General features: G+C 35.0%; 1 protein-coding gene across 1 annotated transcript in view; it reads right to left on the reverse strand.

Annotated features, from left to right (window-relative positions):
- Positions 1-11,771: 11,771 nt before the first annotated feature.
- Positions 11,772-21,462, reverse strand: part of LOC142334621 (uncharacterized) — a 13,610-nt gene continuing 3,919 nt past the window's right edge. Inside the window, exon 3 of the mRNA XM_075382807.1 lies at positions 11,772-15,218. Within this exon, the coding sequence (XP_075238922.1) occupies positions 12,385-15,218 (2,834 nt within the window). The 3' untranslated portion in view covers positions 11,772-12,384. The remainder of the gene's footprint in view (positions 15,219-21,462) is intronic.

A 21,462-nucleotide genomic window follows, 5' to 3' on the forward strand; every position in this document is an offset into this window, starting at 1 on the left:
AATCAACTCAAAATAAGCTAGATGCAGCAAAAAGATTTCCTGCTGGATAATGAAAATGGGAAAATTGTTTGTCAAAAAAATGTTTGTCTAACTTAAACATGTGATTTGCAATCCGATAATCTTGTTCTACCTGCAACACTAATTTTTAGAACATAACTATAGAAAAGTTAGTTGAGAGATGACATTATCAAAATTTCAAAAAAAAAATTGAGGTCTGATTACAGATGATTGTAAAGAACTTAAATGGCAGGGATGACGTTTTCAGAGAAAACAAAATTAAGCCTAACAGCGTTTCAAACTGAACTAACCTAGAGAAGAAAACATTTGGGCAAATTAATATCAGTTAATTAGCAACAACTGGTGCAAAATGTAGCCAAATTTTTAAACTTCTGTCTGTTCCAAGTAAATTTCTTGAAATCATTAAAACAAATAGCATTCCAATAATATGTAGACGCGGATCAAAATTTTTCGCCCTTGTGGCCTCTCACTTTTTCCGTTGGTAAAAGATGATTGTAAAGAACTTAAATGGCAGGGATGAAGTTTTCAGAATAAAAAAGTAAGCCTAACAACGTTGCAAACTAAAATAACCCAGAGAAGACAGCCTTTGTGAAATGTAATTTTGATCAATAAGTAGAAACTGATACATAATGCTGCCATATTTTAGAAATTTTCTGCCAGTGTTCAAAGTAAATGTATTGTAGTCATTAACACAATTAGCACCTTAATAAATTGCATGAGCGGATTAATATATTCAGCCGCTGAGGCCTCTCTCTTTTTCCGTTAAGGCTAAATGACCATTTTTTTCCTATGGTGTCAAAACTTTCGCTGTCAATTTCTGAATGAACTATATGTCAGATTGTAGTTTCGGGAAGCCAAAAGCAGTTGGATCGCAAAGAGCTTGAATTGTCGGAGGCTTCCAAGACTTATACTCTACCTCAATCTGAACGGGATTTTGTTGATTAAGAGGATCACAGAGAGAAACAAAATTAAGCCTACCAACGTTTCAAACTGAACTAACCTAGAGAAGAAAACATTTGGGCAAATTAATATCAGTTAATTAGCAACAACTGGTGCAAAATGTAGCCAAATTTTTAAACTTCTGTCTGTTCCAAGTAAATTTCTTGAAATCATTAAAACAAATAGCATTCCAATAATATGTAGACGCGGATCAAAATTTTTCGCCCTTGTGGCCTCTCACTTTTTCCGTTGGTAAAAGATGATTGTAAAGAACTTAAATGGCAGGGATGAAGTTTTCAGAATAAAAAAGTAAGCCTAACAACGTTGCAAACTAAAATAACCCAGAGAAGACAGCCTTTGTGAAATGTAATTTTGATCAATAAGTAGAAACTGATACATAATGCTGCCATATTTTAGAAATTTTCTGCCAGTGTTCAAAGTAAATGTATTGTAGTCATTAACACAATTAGCACCTTAATAAATTGCATGAGCGGATTAATATATTCAGCCGCTGAGGCCTCTCTCTTTTTCCGTTAAGGCTAAATGACCATTTTTTTCCTATGGTGTCAAAACTTTCGCTGTCAATTTCTGAATGAACTATATGTCAGATTGTAGTTTCGGGAAGCCAAAAGCAGTTGGATCGCAAAGAGCTTGAATTGTCGGAGGCTTCCAAGACTTATACTCTACCTCAATCTGAACGGGATTTTGTTGATTAAGAGGATCACAGAGAGAAACAAAATTAAGCCTACCAACGTTTCAAACTGAACTAACCTAGAGAAGAAAACATTTGGGCAAATTAATATCGGTTAATTAGCAACAACTGGTGCAAAATGTAACCAAATTTTCAAATTTTTCTGTCTGTTCCAAGTAAATTTTTCGAAATCATTAAAACAAGTAGCATTCCAATAACCTGTAGGAGCGGATCAAAATATTTTGCCCTTGCGGCCTCTCACTTTTTCCGTTAGTAAAAGATGATTGTAAAGAACTTAAATGGCAGGGATGAAGTTTTCAGAATAAAAAAGTAAGCCTAACAACGTTGCAAACTAAAATAACCCAGAGAAGACAGCCTTTGTGAAATGTAATTTTGATCAATAAGTAGAAACTGATACGAAATGCTGCCATATTTTAGAAATTTTCTGCCAGTGTTCAAAGTAAAAGTATTGTAGTCATTAACACAATTAGCACCTTAATAAATTGCATGAGCGGATTAATATATTCAGCCGTTGAGGCCTCTCTCTTTTTCCGTTAAGGCTAAATGACCATTTTTTTCCTATACTGTCAAAACTTTCGCTGTCAATTTCTGAATGAACTATATGTCAGATTGTAGTTTCGGGAAGCCGAAAGCAATTGGATCGCAAAGAGCTTGAATTGTCGGAGGCTTCCAAGACTTATACTCTACCGCAATCTGAACGGGATTTTGTTGATTAAGAGGATCACAGAGAGAAACAAAATTAAGCCTACCAACGTTTCAAACTGAACTAACCTAGAGAAGAAAACATTTGGGCAAATTAATATCGGTTAATTAGCAACAACTGGTGGAAAATGTAACCAAATTTTCAAAACTTTCTGTCTGTTCCAAGTAAATTTTTCGAAAACATTAAAACAAGTAGCATTCCAATAAACTGTAGGAGCGGATCAAAATATTTTGCCCTTGTGGCCTCTCACTTTTTCCGTTAGTAAAAGATGATTGTAAAGAACTTAAATGGCAGGGATGAAGTTTTCAGAATAAAAAAGTGAGCCTAACAATGTTGCGAACTAAAATAACCCAGAGAAGACAGCCTTTGTGAAATGTAATTTTGATCAATAAATAGAAACTGATACGAAATGCTGCCATATTTTAGAAATTTTCTGCCAGTGTTCAAAGTAAATGTATTGTAGTCATTAACACAATTAGTACCTTGATAAATTGCATTGTCGGAGGCTTCCGAGACTTATACTCTAACGCAATTGTAACGGGATTTTGTTGATTAAGAGGATCACAGAGGTCAACAGCAGCCTCTGTTGTGTTACTTTCAAGATTACTCTTTGTAGTTTTAAAAAAGGAACGAGTCATGATTCTTTTAAAATAAAGAGTCAGTTATATACCTCAAAAATGTTTTTGCCTAAGTTTTTTTTATTTCTTTGTTTCCTATTTTTAACTCTTTTAACTATCTTTAATTTTCTTTGAAAAGTGAATAGTTTTTTTCAAGAAAAATTGGGCTGCCGATAATATTTTCCACGCAATATTTTTCTCACAAAACAAGTCGATATTTGTAATCGAAAAACAACTAGATGTCAAGAACAAAAAAAGCGGTTGTGAACACCAAAATTGGACGAAATCCAACAAAAAGTTTCACATTAATTAAAAAATTTTGTTGACACAAAGAAAAGGATATACTTTTTACCCTCAAAAGTTTTGAAAAACATTCAACTTGCAACACATGTCTTAGGATTTATCAGACTGATGGGAAAAATCCGTCCGTTAATACAGAAAAATTCGAGAAGAGAATAATAATGGCGGACGTTAGTCACAAGTGAACAAGTGTCTTTTCCAAGACAAAAAAGCATTCAAAACTGTTGCTTTTTCTTCTTATTTCGGCTCAGCTGTAGTTTACTGCTTTGTTGTAGATCTAAATGGCTGAGATGAAGTATTCAGATTTTTAAAAAATAAGCCTAACAACGTTGCGAACTAAAATAACCCAGAGAAGACGCCTTTTGTGAAAACTAATTTCAATCAATTAGTAGAAACGGATGCGAAATGTTGCCAAGTTTTAGAAATTTCCCGGCAGTGTTCCAAGTAATTGTATTGAGGTCATTAAAACAATTAGCATCTTAAAAAATTGTATGAGTGGCTTAAGATACTGAGCCGTTGAGGTCTCTCTCTTTTTCCGTTAAGACTAAATGACCATTTTTTCTCGACAGTCAAAATGTTCGCTATCAGTTTCTGAAAGAACAAAATGTCAAATTAGATTTTCGGTGAGCCGAAAGCAATTGAATTACAAAAAGCCCGAATTGTCAGGCCTCCCAGACTTATACTCTAACTCAATTTGAACGCAATTTTATCGATTAAGTGGATCACAGAGATCGACGACGGACTCTGTCGTGTCACTTTCAAGATCACCCTTTTTGGTTTTAGGATGAGTGAACAAAAAATTAGTTCATTTTTTACAGAAAGAATAATTTTTACATGAAAAAAATCATTGTCAATTTTTTTTTGTTATTTTTCGCTGTTTCCTTTTTTCAATTATCTCTTGTACTTATCTTTGATTTTCTTTGAAAATTGAATGGTTTTTCTCTCGAAAAAAAGTTGGGCTTTCATTAAAAGTTTCCACGAAGCATGCCCCAAGGCTTGCAAGAAATTTGGGCTGTTAATTGATCATTCTATACCCCTTTTCAACAACATTCCTGCAAAACGTTGTGAAATGTGACCGCAAAACTGATCAAGTTCGCATTTTAGTGGTATCTGTGTAGACGTTGGAATCTGGAAAACGTGTGACACTTGAAAAAGTATGAGATAATGGTATCTAGCTTAATCTGTTCCTGATTTTTTAACAGCGAAATTGAGGTCTAGGTAGTGCTAATGTCAGCAAAACCATTACCTAATATTCAAACAGATTAAAAAAAACCAACTTCATCACACAAAACAACTCGATATTTGTAAATAAAACAATTAGATGTCAAGAAAAAAAGCGGATAAGAACACCAGAATTGGACAAAATCCTACTAAAAGTTTTACATTAATTAAAAAATTTAACTGAATCAAAGAAAAGAGTTTAAATTTTACACTTTACCCTCGAAAAATTTAAAAATATTTTAACTTTGCAACACATGTCTTAGAATTTATTAGCTTGAAAGGAAAAAACCGTTCGTTAATACAGAAAAATTCGAGAAAAAAAAGACGGCGGCAGACGATAGTCACCAGTGAACACGTCTCCTTCGCAAGACAAACACATTTTGCTTCAAAAAGAAATCAAAACATCAAGTTTTAATGTTTGTGGCCTTTTCCTCTATTTATTGCTTGGTTGTAGTTTAAACAGGTTTTCAATTAACTAAAAAAAATCAAAGTTGGATAACCATTTTTGCAGAAATAATAAAAATCAGCAACACAATCCAATTTTTGGATTATGAACACACACTGATCGTCTGATGCTTTTTTAAAAGCGAACCTCAAACAGCACACATTGACATATACATGTGGAGAAGCACACATACGCTCCACACTTTGATTCCATACTAGGTCAGGGATGATTCTCAATAATCATACCGTGCCATATACTATTTGTATGTACTCTTCGTCAACATTTAAGTATATTACATCTAAATTCTGGAAATCATACAAGAAGCATACAAAAACTTTGAAGGCCCAAAAATTGCAAAATATTTGTTTGGTGAGCGTTGAAAAAGTTTTATATAAGTCAGACCATCTCCAAAATGACACAGAGAGCGTTGACGAATGCCACAAATTCTAAAAAACAGTAAAAATTGCAATTAATTGTATTAGATTTTATGTGCAGTCTAAGTTTGACTCCTTGGGTGTGCTCTCTTATTTAGCACCCCGCTGTTTAAAAAATATTTTACTTCAAGATCGTTAGCCGGATCACAAAACGATGCCAGGAGATTGTGTAGTTAGTGTTTTAAAGGTAGAATTTAATAAAAGTAAATGGAAGGAAAAAATATAAATCCTGGTTTTCTTGCTAGAATGGTATACGATTTCATTGGTTTCAAAGTAAGATCGCATGAAATTATGTATGATCCTTATATGAAATCAAAAAAAAATTCTACCAGGGTACACACGTTCTCAAATCACTAGCAAACACGGTCATATAGAAGCATAAACAACATCATCAGAGACGATAGTGAAATCCTAAGAGAAGCCATGCCACCCTAATCTGAACAGACCATGCCAGAATTTCAAAACAGACGATACGAAGACTTTCACAACAATCAACAGCATAATTTACAAAATCTTTCCGGCAGTTCCAACGTCCAGTGATGTTCTCGAATTAGAGTTTGCAAATTGCAGAACGACGAAAACGTAGGTATACGACGAATTATACACTTCACTTAGAGAATTTTTTGAGAGCTCTTGGTGAGTATGCACCAATCACAGCCCGTCCTTTTCTTCGTCAAATCAGGAGGCAGTTTGTTTTGGTGGCCCAATTTTAAATAAACATGAAATTAATTTAAAACAAAATTTCAATCAACACTAAGAACACGAAATTTTCATAGGATGCAGAGATAATCCGAAAATGCAAAAAAAAAATTTTGGAAATGCTCAGAAATATCCGTTCAGATCAAGGTTGATGTTTTTAGGCACAAAAAGACGGGCAAAACAAAAGATTTGGAAGGCGATGCGCCAGAAAATAACCGAGCACAGATCAATTGAATTAGTGAAACGGTTGATTTAAACTCTAAAACTCAAACCCTTCGTTTTTATGAAAAGTGCTTGTGAAAACAACTCTGTATGTAGTCAAAGTCTCCAAGATTCATTTCGCTCAGCTGGGATTCAATTACGGATATGTAAACAGAAAAGTACAATTGTTTGTTGTTCAGGCTCATTTTGAAAGATTACCAAAAACAACTTTGAGTAACATAAGCAAGGTCACTACTAAAAAATTTGTGACTTATTAACACATTCTTAACAACTTTTTAGACGCCAACAGAGTATTCGTTCCAAATCGTTCATACCGCAAAGGGTTTACTACAGCTAATAGAAGCGATATAGTCATCACTGGCCAGGAAAAATAGTCATAGGTTGAAATGGGATAAAAAAGATGGTATGGAATGTTTCCACTGTGGTCAGCTGTGGTAAGATCTCCCACTGTTTCCATGATAAAAAATGCTTCAATTGGCAGTAAGCTTGAATTAATAACTCATCTGAAAACAAAATAAAACCATTGAAGAGAAAAGCAGCCATCACAGTTAATAACTGCGAGAAAAAGTACAAAGGCGACATCTAAATTCGGCGCGGTAATCGAGAAAACACTTCTGACGTCACATAAAGCAGCAAGCCATTTCCCCTACATACGTGACTCGTTTCCAAACACGTCTAATCAATAGCCGCCAGCAAGTATTTTAATTTCAGAGCACCACAAAAGAATCCAAATCATTCTAGTAAAAAGCAGAGAGCAAGCCGGTCAAAAGAACAATAGCCACTAGTTGGTTATGTGTATTGTTAATTCTCAACTCCACAAAATGAACAGCTAAATTAACCACCGTCCCTAAAATGATCGGTGTTGATTCTGTAAAAAATTTCCACCAGTTCGCCCCAAAACTCAAATTCAATATTTAATTGAGTTTTGGGGCCATCTGGGCGAAACTCTTAGCTGAATCATTGCCGATCCCTAATGTAATTAGAAGGATAAGCAACTTCGATTAGCTATTTTTTGCTCGTGAGTTGTTATGCTGTATGAAGAAGAGCTTATAACAAACAACTCAAATTTAAATTTCGATACTTTTATGATAATGTCACGAGAAGAGCATCACTAAATCCGGAGATGCCGTTCCTTACATTATCCCCCGCGTGTCTCCCCCCGTGGGTACCCCCATCCTCCCCCGCGCTACCAGTCTGCCAACCTTTTATCCCATCCACTTTTTAGCCGAACACTTCGGCAAAAAAGAGCCGAAGTGAAGATCGATATGTGGATGAATACGAAATGCAACTTTGGAATGAAGTTTCTCTTTGGAATGAAGTTTCTCCACAATCAAGTATTTTATTAGTAAAGTATGATGACAACAGTAAATGGGATAATGAGTACTTGGTTCCAAACGAAAGTGAATTATGGATAACTGGACACGATAATAAAACTTATAAGGCAAAATCAGTTGGGCAGGAAAATGGCTATCTAAACAATTATTACATTAATTGAAATAAAAAGTATGATACAATAGTTGATAGCATTTCTGCTTGAATCTACCTACAGTTGACAGAAAAACTGAAAACTTTTGCCTAAATGGACAGAGGAGGCTTTAAGCATGATCGAGAACGCTTTTCATCAACTTGAACAGTCTGATCGAATGATTTCTTCGAGTATCTCAACAGCTATATGAACTGAACCTAAACTCTTCGGGCCAACATAACAACTGTTATGCTGACAGCGAAAAGGATCTGCTTATGGAAGAAGTGTTTCCACTAAAAGATTCAACTTATAGTTTGCCCCATGAAAAAATCCTTCTGGGAAGAGATTTGGAGTACTATTTGCAAACGTATTTGCAAGTTTTGTCGCTTGTCTACCGGAAAAATGAGAAACAATACGGTTAACTTTTGACCTTAGTAGCGCACAATTGGTCAGCTGAAAACTTCACATCATTATTTCAATAATAGAGACGATGGACCCAACCCTCAGAGAAATCATTCGGCAATCAGGACGCTAACCTGGAGGATACAATTCGATTGTTTGCCAAAATGGTGAGAGGGGGAAATGCGAATAGCTTTACAATGTTTCTTGAAAAAAATGATTCGGTTAAAGTGCTCAAGCCTCTAGATATGATAGAGGGCAAGAAAGTTACCGGAATTCTTTAAGAGAAACTGAGTGTTACTAGAGGCATAATTGAGAAGCTGTAGTTCAAACATGTTTTAAAATGTCTAAGCTAGTGCACAACAACACAGAAGTTTTCATAAACAGTGAGAAAAACACAATTCAAAGGGACCCAGTTTCCGTTTTTCATGGTGTTGCCTTGATGCCATTGAACTGATTAATGCTTTACGTAGTCCGGAAAAAAACCCAATAAAAGTCTCCATACAGTTGACGCTGATGCCAGCGTTAACTTTGAAAACTTAAAGGAGTGGCTTGAAAAAATTATCAAAATTGGGCCAAAGTTTGGCTATAACCGAGAACTCGGCAAGAGTTATCTGATTGTCAACCAGAACCACTTCGCTGAAGTTCAACGCAAGTTTTGATAAATTTGATTTGAAAATTAAAAATTGTAACAGGAAAACGGTAATGGTCTTTATTGCCGACAATAACAGTTTGGAAGACTCTATTCGACAAAAAATTAGGAACTAGCAGAAAAATTTTTTGATTTTGTGTAAAGCCGTTGACAACTGTTCTCAATTCAATTTTTCTGATTTCAAAAAATCAATCAAAATCACTTCAAAATGGAAGTTTTTTATGAGTGTTAGACCAGATTGTGCAGATTTGTTACAACCCTTAGAGGACACAACGAGCAGCATATTTTACCACGCGTTTCAAATGTTAGTAATGTGCATGACGTGATACGTAATATTTCAGTTTATAAGCACAACACGGTGGTTTGGTAATGACGAACCCCACCCACAAAGTCAATGATCACTTCGATGTTTCCAGATGTTTCGAGAATCATCAAATTTGATATCAGATTCAATTTTGAATGCACTTGAGTTAAGTGCTGATGAAAACAAATCACAAATCCAAAAACCAAGGCAAAATATTACGTTTAAATTAGAAGAAAATCAATGTGAGCTCTACCTCAAACTCTCAGAGCAGCCAACCAAATCTAAGAAAAAGCGGATGGAAAGAAACTTTAAAAAAGGTAATTAGTGAAAGTTATATTTCTAAAAAAGATAATTTTTGTCTGTCCAAGAACGATTTTTTTAACAAATGGCTCGAATTTATAAGCTCAAAGTAAAAGAACATTGCAACAAATTCGATTGGATGCGGCAAAGGGTTCAATGTTTAGCACGCGCTCATTTGTAGAAAAAGTGGTCTCCTGTATTGAGGGAATCGACTGGCATAGCGTGGTTCAATAAAACCCAGTCATCAGAGAGCACGCAGAGAATAAGTCAGGTCTAAAAGCCGATGTGTTAGTGAGAGGATTATGGAGCCCTCCAGAAACTGCCTCGGTTGAAACTCGTGTCACCGACACTGAGGCAAAATGTTATTACAACAGAAACCCGGTAGACGTATTAAAAAGCTGCGCTGATGAATTATTTTGATGCATGTCAAGAGACGCATAGCTCCTTTACTCTACTTGTGTTCAGCGTTGACGCATAATGGCCCGCGAAAGGACAAACTTCTTGAAAAGACTAGAAAACAGATTTTTGTCATAATGGGAAAAATTTATGTTGCAATTATGAGCTGGGTCAAAGCAAGTCTTTGTTTCGACATCTTGAGAGCATCCAACTTTTGTATAAAAGGTATGAATTACCAAAGGCGATAACTCCAGTTCCAAGTTGGCGCATTCTAATAAAATGAGTACTAATTTCAAATGAAGGTACTTTTATCTTACCGCCCAATACTAATGATAGCTCGCACAATAAATGGGGCGATTTATAGAAGACAAATCATTTGAGTGACAATATTGCAGAATGTTATACTTTTTATATTTTAAAGCTGAAATATTATGTCATCCATTTGTAGGACAGTTTTTATACTAATTAATTCTTCGCGACTCACCTAATGAGGAGGGAGTTGAATAAATTGATTGTGTTAACGAAAAAAAGAAGACAGAAATTGATAAAATTAAATGGGGGGTCGGTAAACTCAATTAGTAGACTGTTGATTTAAGGTAGAACAATGTCAGCAATAAACTAATTTATAGAAATAATTTCATTTACTACCATTTAAAAAATAATTTCAATACGTTATTTCAAAATTGGTTTATTCCAGTAGCTCTAAATTGTTCAATTTTTCATTGTTCAGTAATCTAGGTCTTAATTATTTTACGGGGTATTTCAAACACCAAATTTCTACAAATTATACAAAAACTCCACTTTATTTTTGTAGCCAAAAACCACTTTTTGCTATGAATGTACAGATTTCAAAAATTCACCGTTCCAATTCGTTAATGAGCAATTTTCGCACAATCATATCTAAATAGTAGTAAATAGCTCTGATATATAATAGTGGGGGTTCAAAATTTTGTGGATGGCAGTAACGGAAAAGATGCCAAAAATGTTTTTGCATAATCTTGACCATGGTTTCTTAACCAAGGAATTGTGCTGTACAATAAGGTCAGAGGAACATCATATTCAAATCTCTTCCACTATAGCCCCCACCCCACAAAATTTTAGAGGCCATATAACTCATAGGTGCACCCCCAAGTACCCTAAACGTACCATAATGTGAGCAAAAAATTAATGAGGGCTTTTAATGGGAAATGCCTTTCTATTCACATCAACTATTTGCATTGATAACTGAGAAACAGTTCACTTACCTAACTAATGCTCATTATTATTAGCCTTTGCTTAATGTGAAAATCTGGTACCAGTAATAATTAATTAGTGTTCAGAATAATGTATGTTTAAATAGAGTGCAGGCATGATAGACGTAACAATATATATACTCTGACTGAGGGAGCCAGCAAGAGAAGTTATTCGCAGGTGAATTTTTTAGAGCATAGTTTCAAGGTAAAAATTTTCTGAAGTACTTAGAGAAGGAGTTGATTTATGAAAAGACCATATCCGGCCAATGTTGTGTATTATGAAAAAGTTTTCGACCATAATATCAGGTATGAAAAGACCGTCGTTGATCAATATTTGGCATAAACATTTTGGCGTGATTTTAGTACGTAGTCTCAATTTTAGCTGCAACTAAATCGAGGCCTATTACAAAAGTCACGCCAAAATGTTTATGCCAAATATTGATCAACGAAGGTCTTTTCATACCTGATGTTATGGTCCAGAACTGGACAGAATCCACGAAAACCTTCACTGTTGAGCCAGACCTGAGGACACTGATTTAGTTCCATGGAACTAAATCATTGTCCTCAAGTCTGGTTCAGCAATAAATGATGTCGTGGATTCTGGCCAGTCTAAATATTTTGTCGTCCAGAATGGCTCAACAAAAGAGAACGACCCCGACTTTATAAAAAACATATGTTGAAAATTATTGTTTGTGTTATATGATTCAAAAGAGAAAAAATGGAAGAGATGAATTTTCTCATGTCATTTATGAAATGCCTTTATGAAGCTTCATGACAGCAAACAGCCTTCATTTTTGCAATATCAAGAAATAGTTTGCATTGACTGATTTCCGCCTATAAAACAATATCATCTATTAATTCAGATTAATGAAAACAGTTTGGTTATAATTATGAAAAAATGTTGGCTTTACCTATGAAAAGAAAATAAACAAACCTTCATAAAATTGGGGGGTCAATAGGGTATCGTTTATTGTACTTTGATTTTGTTGTAATCCCTATTATTTTTTTCAATAAATTCACTTCCCATACCACTGTGAACAAAAGAGTTTACACTAAAAGGCCGACAAAATAGTTAAAACCCCCAAAGTATGGAATGATTGTTTTTTTTTTAAGTTAGTCACTTAATGCAGAGAAAATGATTTCATAATTTCAGTTTTTGAGGATTTTCAGCAGTTTAATGACAAAATTCGAGTTCTCTATCACTCATAAGTGTATTGCAATTGTATCGTTCTTATTCCATCAGAGATTAAAAGAGACGTTTATTCGGTTGCGGGTGAACTATTTATTGACTGTTGAATCGTTTTGACGGTTAAATGGTTTTGGCTGTTAAATGGTTGACTGTTCGACTGGTTCCAGTGATTCCAGACAAGATCTGATACGTGCCTGGACTGTCCTATACCAACTGTGATCCTGCATTGAGTTCTCGATCAAAATCGCTTCAGCTTTACGCAACTTCTTGAGAGCATCGGCTTTGTTGTCGTCACAATCGGACCATTCTTTCAGTACGACAATCTGCTGAGTTTTGATTTCGGGTCCGAGGAGCTCGAACATTTTGTAAACTTGGGCGTATCTATCAGATGCCTCAACTTTTCTCCCGTAATGTTTCAAATTGTCAGCATGTTTTTTGGCAGCATAGGCAACTTCTTGATGTGGTCCTAGAAGTTGACTCAATGCCTGTACACAACGGTCTAAGCCATGAAAGCAGTCATTTTTTTCTGTCTCCGTTTGGGCATTGTCTAGCCTCTCTCTACATTGAAAAACGAGGCAGCGGTATAACTCTACATCTCGAGCAGTCACAATACGGTTAGTGTCAATCAACTGTGGTTCGGGTTCCCAATTTAAGTATTGTTCTGCTGCAGATGATAAATGATCGTATGCAGAAATATTTTCCCAGTTAAAATTTTTCCTCCATTTCTGGGCCAGGCTCCCAGTTCTCGTTTGCTGATTGAAACGTCCCTTAAGATATTCCGTATACCCTAGACAAAACTTTTTCATGGGACCTCTCATCGAATTGCTCATGTTAGACGCTTCGTTAATTTTTGATCGAGCTCGTGCGAGATTGCTGAAACCAGTCATGAGCCGATATTTATGGGCCATGAAACATTTGCACATTACTTCGTGTGCTGTCATATTTGTTTTTTGGAAAATCAACTCCAATTCGTGGGCCAGTCTCAGTAAGCTGTTCTTAAATCGTCCTATTAGATCTAGGAATGTGAAACACGTGAGCAACCAAAATGGGCTGAAATTGTCTTTCCCTCGAACAAATTCTTCAAAGCATTTAACCTGCAAATGATTTTGACTAGAAACCAATTTGAATAATTTTTCGAAATTTTGGCAATCAATGACAACTTTGCTAAGAACAGTAGCAAAACTGTCTTTCTTAAGTTGATCTTCAGCAACTTTCAGCATTTTTTCAAAGTATGTTGCCACAAACATTGCCTCGAGGTTTTGCATTTCTGTCATGTTTACAATTTTGGTATTGTAAATGTGTTCCTGTATATAAGGGTGTAAGAAATATTTATCTGCCCCATCGTCATATTCGACCAAACTCAAATCATGACAGTCCAACAAAACGTCACTGACCGACTCGTCTTTTTGATGAAGCTTGTAAATCATTTCAGCTAAGGTATGTTCCTCAAAGTTATTGCTGAAGACGCTAGCACATTTCATTAACTGTGTCTGAACTGGCGTCAAAAGTTCGAACGACAACTCAAGGCACCTTTTGAGTCGGTTCCAATCGTCGCTTCTTTTTACGCTTTCCAATTGGTCAACCGAGGTTACCCTTCGTCTTCGTGCTGCCGAGTGCAAAATATTCAGAATTAAAGGAATTCCACTGCAACACTCGGCAATTGCATCAATCAGTTCCTCGCTAATTTTTTGCCGTCTGTTTTCCGATTGCATCCACTGGCGACAGTCATTGCTTGAAATGGGTTTCAGTTCAACTATTTCCATGTCAATGTACTCCGTCTGCAGTCGCTTATCACGAGAAGTTGTCAAAATTCTGATGTTTTCATCCCGTGCAGTAAGTTCTTCTATAATGTCTCCGACAACATTGGTGCTGGCATCTTGTGCAGCAAGTACAGTGTCAATGTTATCGAAGATGAAAAATAGTCGCCTGTCAGTCACAACAGTTTCAACGTGTTGCAACAATAAATTAAAAGGGTCTTTGGTTTCCGACAGAGCTGCTGAAAGTCCTGGAAATAATGAAGCAACTTGTGTACCAATTTCACGCTTGATATCAACGTCAGACATGCCTTCTTTAACATTTTTGAAATTTTCTACGAAAAGATAGACCGATTTATTCGACTCACTAGCGTCGGCCTTGTCTATTTTTTGTTGCACTTTGGCGTATGCGAGAGCCAAGGAAGTCTTTCCAACGCCTGGTGGACCCCAAATTGACACCAACTGAAAGTTTGTGAAATAATCACTGACCTTTTTCAGGTCGTCATCTCGACCTGCTAACTCATGGACACTACGGACTTTACTTTTCGGCATTTTCAGTTCATTTCTCTCCTCCAGAATTTGCTCAATTTTATCGACTCTTGCGCTGGTTTCTGATGCCATTTTTGTGGTTTCTGATATACGACGGTCCAGATCTTCAAGTTGTTCTTTTAGTGCTGCATATCGCTTCGCTATTTCTAACAGATTAGATTCAAGATTACGTACGAACAGGGTTATTTCATCAGGGTTAATGCGACAAAAATGATCAAAAGTCTGATTCCTGTTTGTTCGCAGATACTCTAAACACTCATCAAGACTCGGAAACATTTTGGGATCAAATTGACTGATGATAAAATAAAACTTGTCAAATTTTCTTTCGTACTCCTCATTCGATAGCATCTTTACTGCATGGGCACACTCATTCCTGAATTCTTTTATCTCTTTCATTTTAAATTTGTCTTTAAATTTTTTGACCTTATCCCAGCTTACACCTACAGAAACTTGTTGGTCAAAAATTTCAAACAAAGTTGTCGTATCACATTCCTCTAAACTTGGGGTTGTAGCACTGAAGGGCGTACAATGTCGCTTGAAGCAGTTTGTGAACCAATTTGCATACTCTGGATCTGGGTCGTGAATGAAAGTATGCCAGTCTGTCGAATGAAATTCTGCTAACACATGTTTCATCACATCGCGAGATAGTTGATCACATGTCTTGCGAGCTAAAAAGGTGTATCTCATCAAATTATCCTCCTCCTTGGTCACTTCGCGTAAGTTCAGTTGTTGAATCTGATCGCTAAGCGACTCTGCTGATTCTGCCATGCTTTGCCCAGGCCAACGATTAAGGAACTAACCAATTGTTGCTGACACTTTTCTGCGTTCGATTTCTGTTAATTTCTGTTATTAATTCTCACGTATTACAGTAGTAGTAATAGACAATAGACAGTAATAGACAGTAAAAAAATAGACGTAGTTTACAAACAAAAATGTAAACTCGAAAATATGTGTAAGCTTAAAAGAAGGTTGTATTTTTAAAAACATTCGAATGCAGATTTGGTATCCAATGCAAAATAATACTCAGCTAATCTCAGTAAAGCGATAGACATTTTTTCGAGCCATGATATCATATTTGAGCCTTCATATAGAAAAGCTAATTCTACTGTAATAAATATCTGTTATTTGCTTATACACTAGATTAAACATGCAAACTGTCGCCATATTTGTATACCATGTATGTAATTTTTAAACAAAACAAGGAAAACAAGCCTCGCTAATGGAATGTGGACGTGCGTTATATTTTCCATAGAGTTAACGAAATGATAATTGTTCCGACCCCTCTTGAGGGGGGAGGAACTATATAATCAAACGGGTTTTTTTAGAGATTTTTTAAAGATTTTTTTAAATTTCGTTTTCTACAGGGAGTTATCGAAGTTTAAACTTCTGAAAAAGTAGAGTGAATTCACGTTGTTTTATTCACATTTTCCGAAAGTTTCGCCTAATTTTTCGTCAAATTTGCTAAAATTTGTTGAAATTTTTAAAAAAATAGCGTCGTTGATATTATTTTTAAGGACAAACTTGCCTTGTTGATTATTCTGATTTAATTTTTTGGTCAAAAACTCTGGATAAATATTTCAAAATTCAGCCTTTTTCATCAAAAACAGCACGAAATAAGCTACTTTAGTCCACTTTGATAAAGTTTGCCAGCAATACACCCCCAAACAACACTAAAAAAGTCCTTTTAGACTCAGAAGGGGGCTGTTTTTACTTCAACTTCCGATGAGAGTACTCTGTATTTAAAGCTTTGCCGTTTTTTGCTAGCTTTACTCGTTTGTTATCAAAAAAGCAGAATTTTGTTTTTAACTAACAATTTATCTATATCTACAATATTCGAAAAATCAATAGTTCCTAACGGACATTAAGCATTAGCAGGGCTAGTTTTGGGCCAATCTTGGAACGTTACAATCCAAAAAGGATTCGGATTGCGATCAGTCTGTCCTTTTTTTTGAAAAAAGACCTTTTTTAATAATAAAGAACAGAACATATCAAATGAAAGCTCAGGAGTGATAGGTCCAATTGGCTTCCTAAACAGCTCCAAGCTAATGCACTCAGTTTTTTACTCGAAAATTTATGATCGTTTCGACTTTGAAAAATAATTGATTTTTAAATAAAAAATGGCCTAATGAACTTTTCCTCAATTTTTTTTCTTAATTTAATCAACTTGCAGCTGAGTGTCAGCAAAGAATGAATGCTTCTTCGTTCTACTGATTTCAAATTTAGTCTCTATTGCTTTTTTGTTGCCTGAACTTATTGTTTTCTGGCTTTGATACTACTAGATTTCACTTTTTTTTTGGTTTTTAGAAATTCGCCAGTTTTTCACGGTTTCTAGTCACATTATAACAATACTGACAGTTCACATATCACATTATTAGCGTTCAAAATGAAAAACAATTGAGCATTTCAAATTCTTTAAAGATGTAGATTACCGTTTTAACTGCCTCTTCAAGAAATTAATTAAATTTTTTAATTTTGTCTTTGACTGTTATTTTTTACTTTGTCGTTTCGATCGCATGAAATTTCCTGTAGTGATGGGTTTCACTGGCTCTTCAAGAAAAAATAGACGAGTTGATATTCTGATATTAGTAGATAGCTGATGGCTCTCATGACTTTGAAAATAATCGCTTTCCAAAACTAAAAATCATAAACTTTTTATCTTCGCAAGTTTGTTCTTTTTATTTTTTTTGGTACCTAATCTCGTTAATTACAAGTCAATTATGACATTATGGTTGTCAAGGGTAGGTATCAAATGGGATTGATATCTCAAAACCTCTTTTCTTAAAGAATGCGTTATAACCTTACTGACTTCGACACCGGTTTTTCACAAAGAAAGTAAATTAATTTGATTTTTGTCATGTTTGACGTTCTTTTTGAAGATACAAAAATTTTTCTGGATAATTGCCGATCTCAAAGAAATTCCTTGGATGAATAAACGACCCTGTTTAAATATTTAATTTTGTAATTAATGTTTTTCTTAACTTTTGGATATAATTTTGTTTCGAAAAAAAATCAAAATTATTACATACTTTGCCCCTTTCTCTTTTTTGTCTACTTGTTACCTAGTCTCACTAATAAAAGGCAAAATACTACATTATCGGTGTTTGAAGAGGACGCAAACGAATAGTTTTTGGTGGCCGAAATATGGCCTTACGGTTTTGACAGCGCTTTCTGGCAAGTTTCAATTGAATTTTTGTTTGTTGTTTTTTATTGTTCTTCTTAGCCGCTTAAAGAAATGAATAAGGACAGGTCCTAATGCCCTTCCATAGAAGCATTGGTAATCGTAAACGTTTGGCATATTTTACTTGATTTCTTATGGTTTTAATTAGTTTGAAGTTATTTCTTTTTAAAAAAATAAGCGAATTCTTTAACTTTACTCTTTTGGTTCTTTTTTGTCTGATTGTTACCAAACCTTTTTTTGGACTGGTCCATATATTTTCTGGTAATTTATAAGTTATTTTGTTTAGTTTTTTTGTCCATCTGACGGTATGTTGACTTTGTTATTAAATTTTGGTTTTTAAAACGGACAAAAAGTTTTTGATGTAATTAATGTTTGTTGTTGTTGTTGTTGTTTGATTTTGCTGTTCGTCTTGACTCGGTTTCTTAATATTGGCATATCACAGCAATTTAATGCCTAAAATATTGAGTTTTTTGCTTTGGAGTTTTTTGCTTTGGAGGCTATCTTATCGTTCTTTCAGAATTTTTTTGAAAAACACGGCCTTTTTTGGGTTTTTTGGAACTCCCAAAAAATAATTTTTGGGTTTTCTATCTGTTCTTCATTTGGTAGACAATTATGCCAAAATTGTGGATGGGCGGATTCGGAACCTTGTGTGCCATCGCACATTGCTGAGCCGCCTTGTTACGTATAAAGCGGTAGATATACTGCTAAAATACATTTCAATGTCTTAATCGTTCTTAACCATGAGCTGCTTGGCTTTTTTTCTCCAAGGAAAACAAAAACATGGTTGTATGTCACCATATTCATACAGTGAAAAGGAAATTCGTGAAACATTAGTCACTTTTGCAGACAAAATATTTACCGCAAGAGATGTGATCGAATTCTCATGGAAAAAATTCGAATTCTTACGTCTAAAACCTGATAAGTTTTCTCGAGGATTTACATTGACTTCAGTACTTCTTTCAGGATTACTTTTAAAAATTTTCCTTTGCAATTTTACTTTTAATTTCGACAACACAGAATGTAAAATATAAATCAGAGCTTTTCGGTAGGTTGGCCAACTCTTGATTTAAAATTAAAACTAGTTTGTCGCCCGATCAATGGACTTACAGTGGTAGGTAAAGCAAAATTTGGCAAAAAACAAATATTTTTATTTTCATTTTTGATAAATTCATTAATATTTTGTATTATTTTTTAGTATTATTATTATTATTGCTTTGACCTACTCTAGTGGGTGAGCAACTGGATGCTCAACTTGGTTTTTTCAAGCTTGTCAAGCGTAGGTTTTTCAAATAAAAAGATTTTTTCAGTATCATTTGTTCCCGAGGAGTTACAAACGTTTAAAGAATTGGGGACGTTTCCTTTATTTTGTTCACATTTTCCGTAATTTTTGCTAATTTTTTTGTATAATTTTTTCTAAAATGTGATAAAATTGCCAAAGACAGTCTAAATGTTTCCACGTTTACAGATACTGGAAAATTGGCGAATCGTTCGAACCACCAGTTTTAGCAAAATTTTCCACTAAATTTCTGAAAATTTAGGATTTTTTTCTTATCTTTCAAAAAAATTCATTTTTCACCCCGAGAAACGCAATTTTGAACTGTACTACATTTGGTTACTGTACTACATTCAAGAGAATGAAAAGATGTACCAAATTTTAGGTCATCACATGCAAGCACATTACGTTGACCTGCATATCAAATCGAATGGGCTCTTTGTCAATTTGCTCAGCTAAAACTTTATCAAGAGACACCCTGTGAGAATCTGTTGTTGTCCGGGTCGAGGTGTCAACGTTAAAAACAGCTTAAAAAAGTGTTAAAAATGTGGTTTGTATTGTTGAATGAGGTGAAAAAAAAATCCATGACTTTTAATTGGTTATAGTTATCTTTGACAGATGTATAAACAACGCACAGAACCAAAATAATAACCCCATATAAAATTTGACCGTTCAATATGTTGTGATCAAGAAAGTTTCTTTGGAACTCTTTGTAGCGTTTGAAAAAACCTCCAATTTTTGAAAATGCAACGGAAACAAAACAAAAAACATCTAAACAAATGAATTCTTACTCATTGTGTACCTCGTGCCATCAGCTTTATGCAAACGCTATATTTAAACCGGAAAACGAGGAAAAGAGCACGAAAGTATAAAAGTTTTTGATGCCACTGCTAATGATCCGAACCAAGGCGGGAACCCTAAACACAAAATTGTGTAAAATTGGCGGTGATTGCGTTGATTTTGGGTCCCATCTATGCTTGAGGCGTTGAAAAGAAAATATTCTTGTTATGTTGAAAAAGAAAACATTTTGTAAGATCTAAACGTAGATCTTATATAATTTTGCTTTGAAATTAGCGTTGATTGTATATAATTTTGCACTTCTAAGCGCAGATCTTATCTAATATTGGGTTTCGATGTGTAGATCTTACGTAAAACTGCATTGAAATTAGCGTTGGAATTACTTTATTTTGCTTTAATTCAACGCAAAATTATCTGAGATCTCCCTAAGAAACGCAAAATTTTGTATGATCTACGCCAAGAAATGCCAAATTTAGGTAAATCTAAGTTTAGAAACGCTATGACATATATAGTTGGAGTCCGTTTTAAAAAGAATAAAGTGCGTATAAGAAAACTCAAGTATCGTGGAGTTCAGTGTTTCGAGTCTCTCAGACATGGTGCTAGGAAAATTGGCCAACAGGGCGTTTAGCCGACAAGGAAAAAATGAGAAATTTAGCCGACAGTTTTATCATAATTGGTAATAAAAGTCCATAATTGGTCCATAAATCAGTAGTTGGGTTGTGATAGATTCATATCAAGTCTCACGGGCCGCTGAGACATGGCCCGGGCCCGCGAGGCATGGCCAGATGCGGTTAAATACGGTCTGACCACGGAGAGACCTTCGTTACGCTAGTTGATGAAAAAACTGCGGTATATTTGTCTGCTTATGAAATAGTCTTCTAAATTGGCCAATCAGAGCTTTAGAATAAATTTTATTGCTCATTTTACTTAAATTGTCGGTTAAATATCTCAATTTTTGGTTGTCGGCTAAACGCCCTGTCGGCCAATACGGCGGCCACCCTCTGACATATGTCTAAGCATTCAAACAATGCAAGATCTATGCTAAGAAGTGCTCTACGCAATGCCAGATCTAGGCCAAAGTTATGTAAGATCTCGCGTAGAAAAACAAAATTCTGTAAGATCTAGGCCTAGAAACCCAAAATTATGTAACATCTACGCATTGAAACGCAAGATTTTGAAAAGTAAGCTGTAACTAGGCTTCAAAACTTAGAAAATTCAGAAAATTTGCCATTTTTCACAAAATTTTGCGGCAATTGCATTAAACTTATTTTTGTAATTTCAACGCATTCACCGCGAAAATATGCATGATGTACACAAAATTTTTTCAACGATTATGTAACATATTTCTGCTAAGATTCCTCGGCCCGGAAATTGCAAACCAGTTGGCTTAAAATAGACACTTGACGTTAAAGCATCAAAAACTCATGAAAACATCAATCACGGATTTGCAAACAACCTACGGCTGAAATTCCGCTTCGCATTTTGGTATTCAAGATGAAAACCAAAAAGCTTCTGCTTAAGATTAGTGCGCGACCAAAAACACAAACGTTCACAGGAAAACAATAATCCTAAACGCTATCTAGATGCCGAAGCTTTACCTCGAGATGAATTTAGTAAGGTGATGGAAGGGTGGAATTGATTCTCTGCAACTTATAACAACTGA

Source organism: Convolutriloba macropyga, chromosome 1 (genome assembly GCF_964194025.1).
Source record: "Convolutriloba macropyga chromosome 1, txConMacr16.3, whole genome shotgun sequence".
Taxonomy (NCBI): domain Eukaryota; kingdom Metazoa; phylum Xenacoelomorpha; order Acoela; family Convolutidae; genus Convolutriloba; species Convolutriloba macropyga.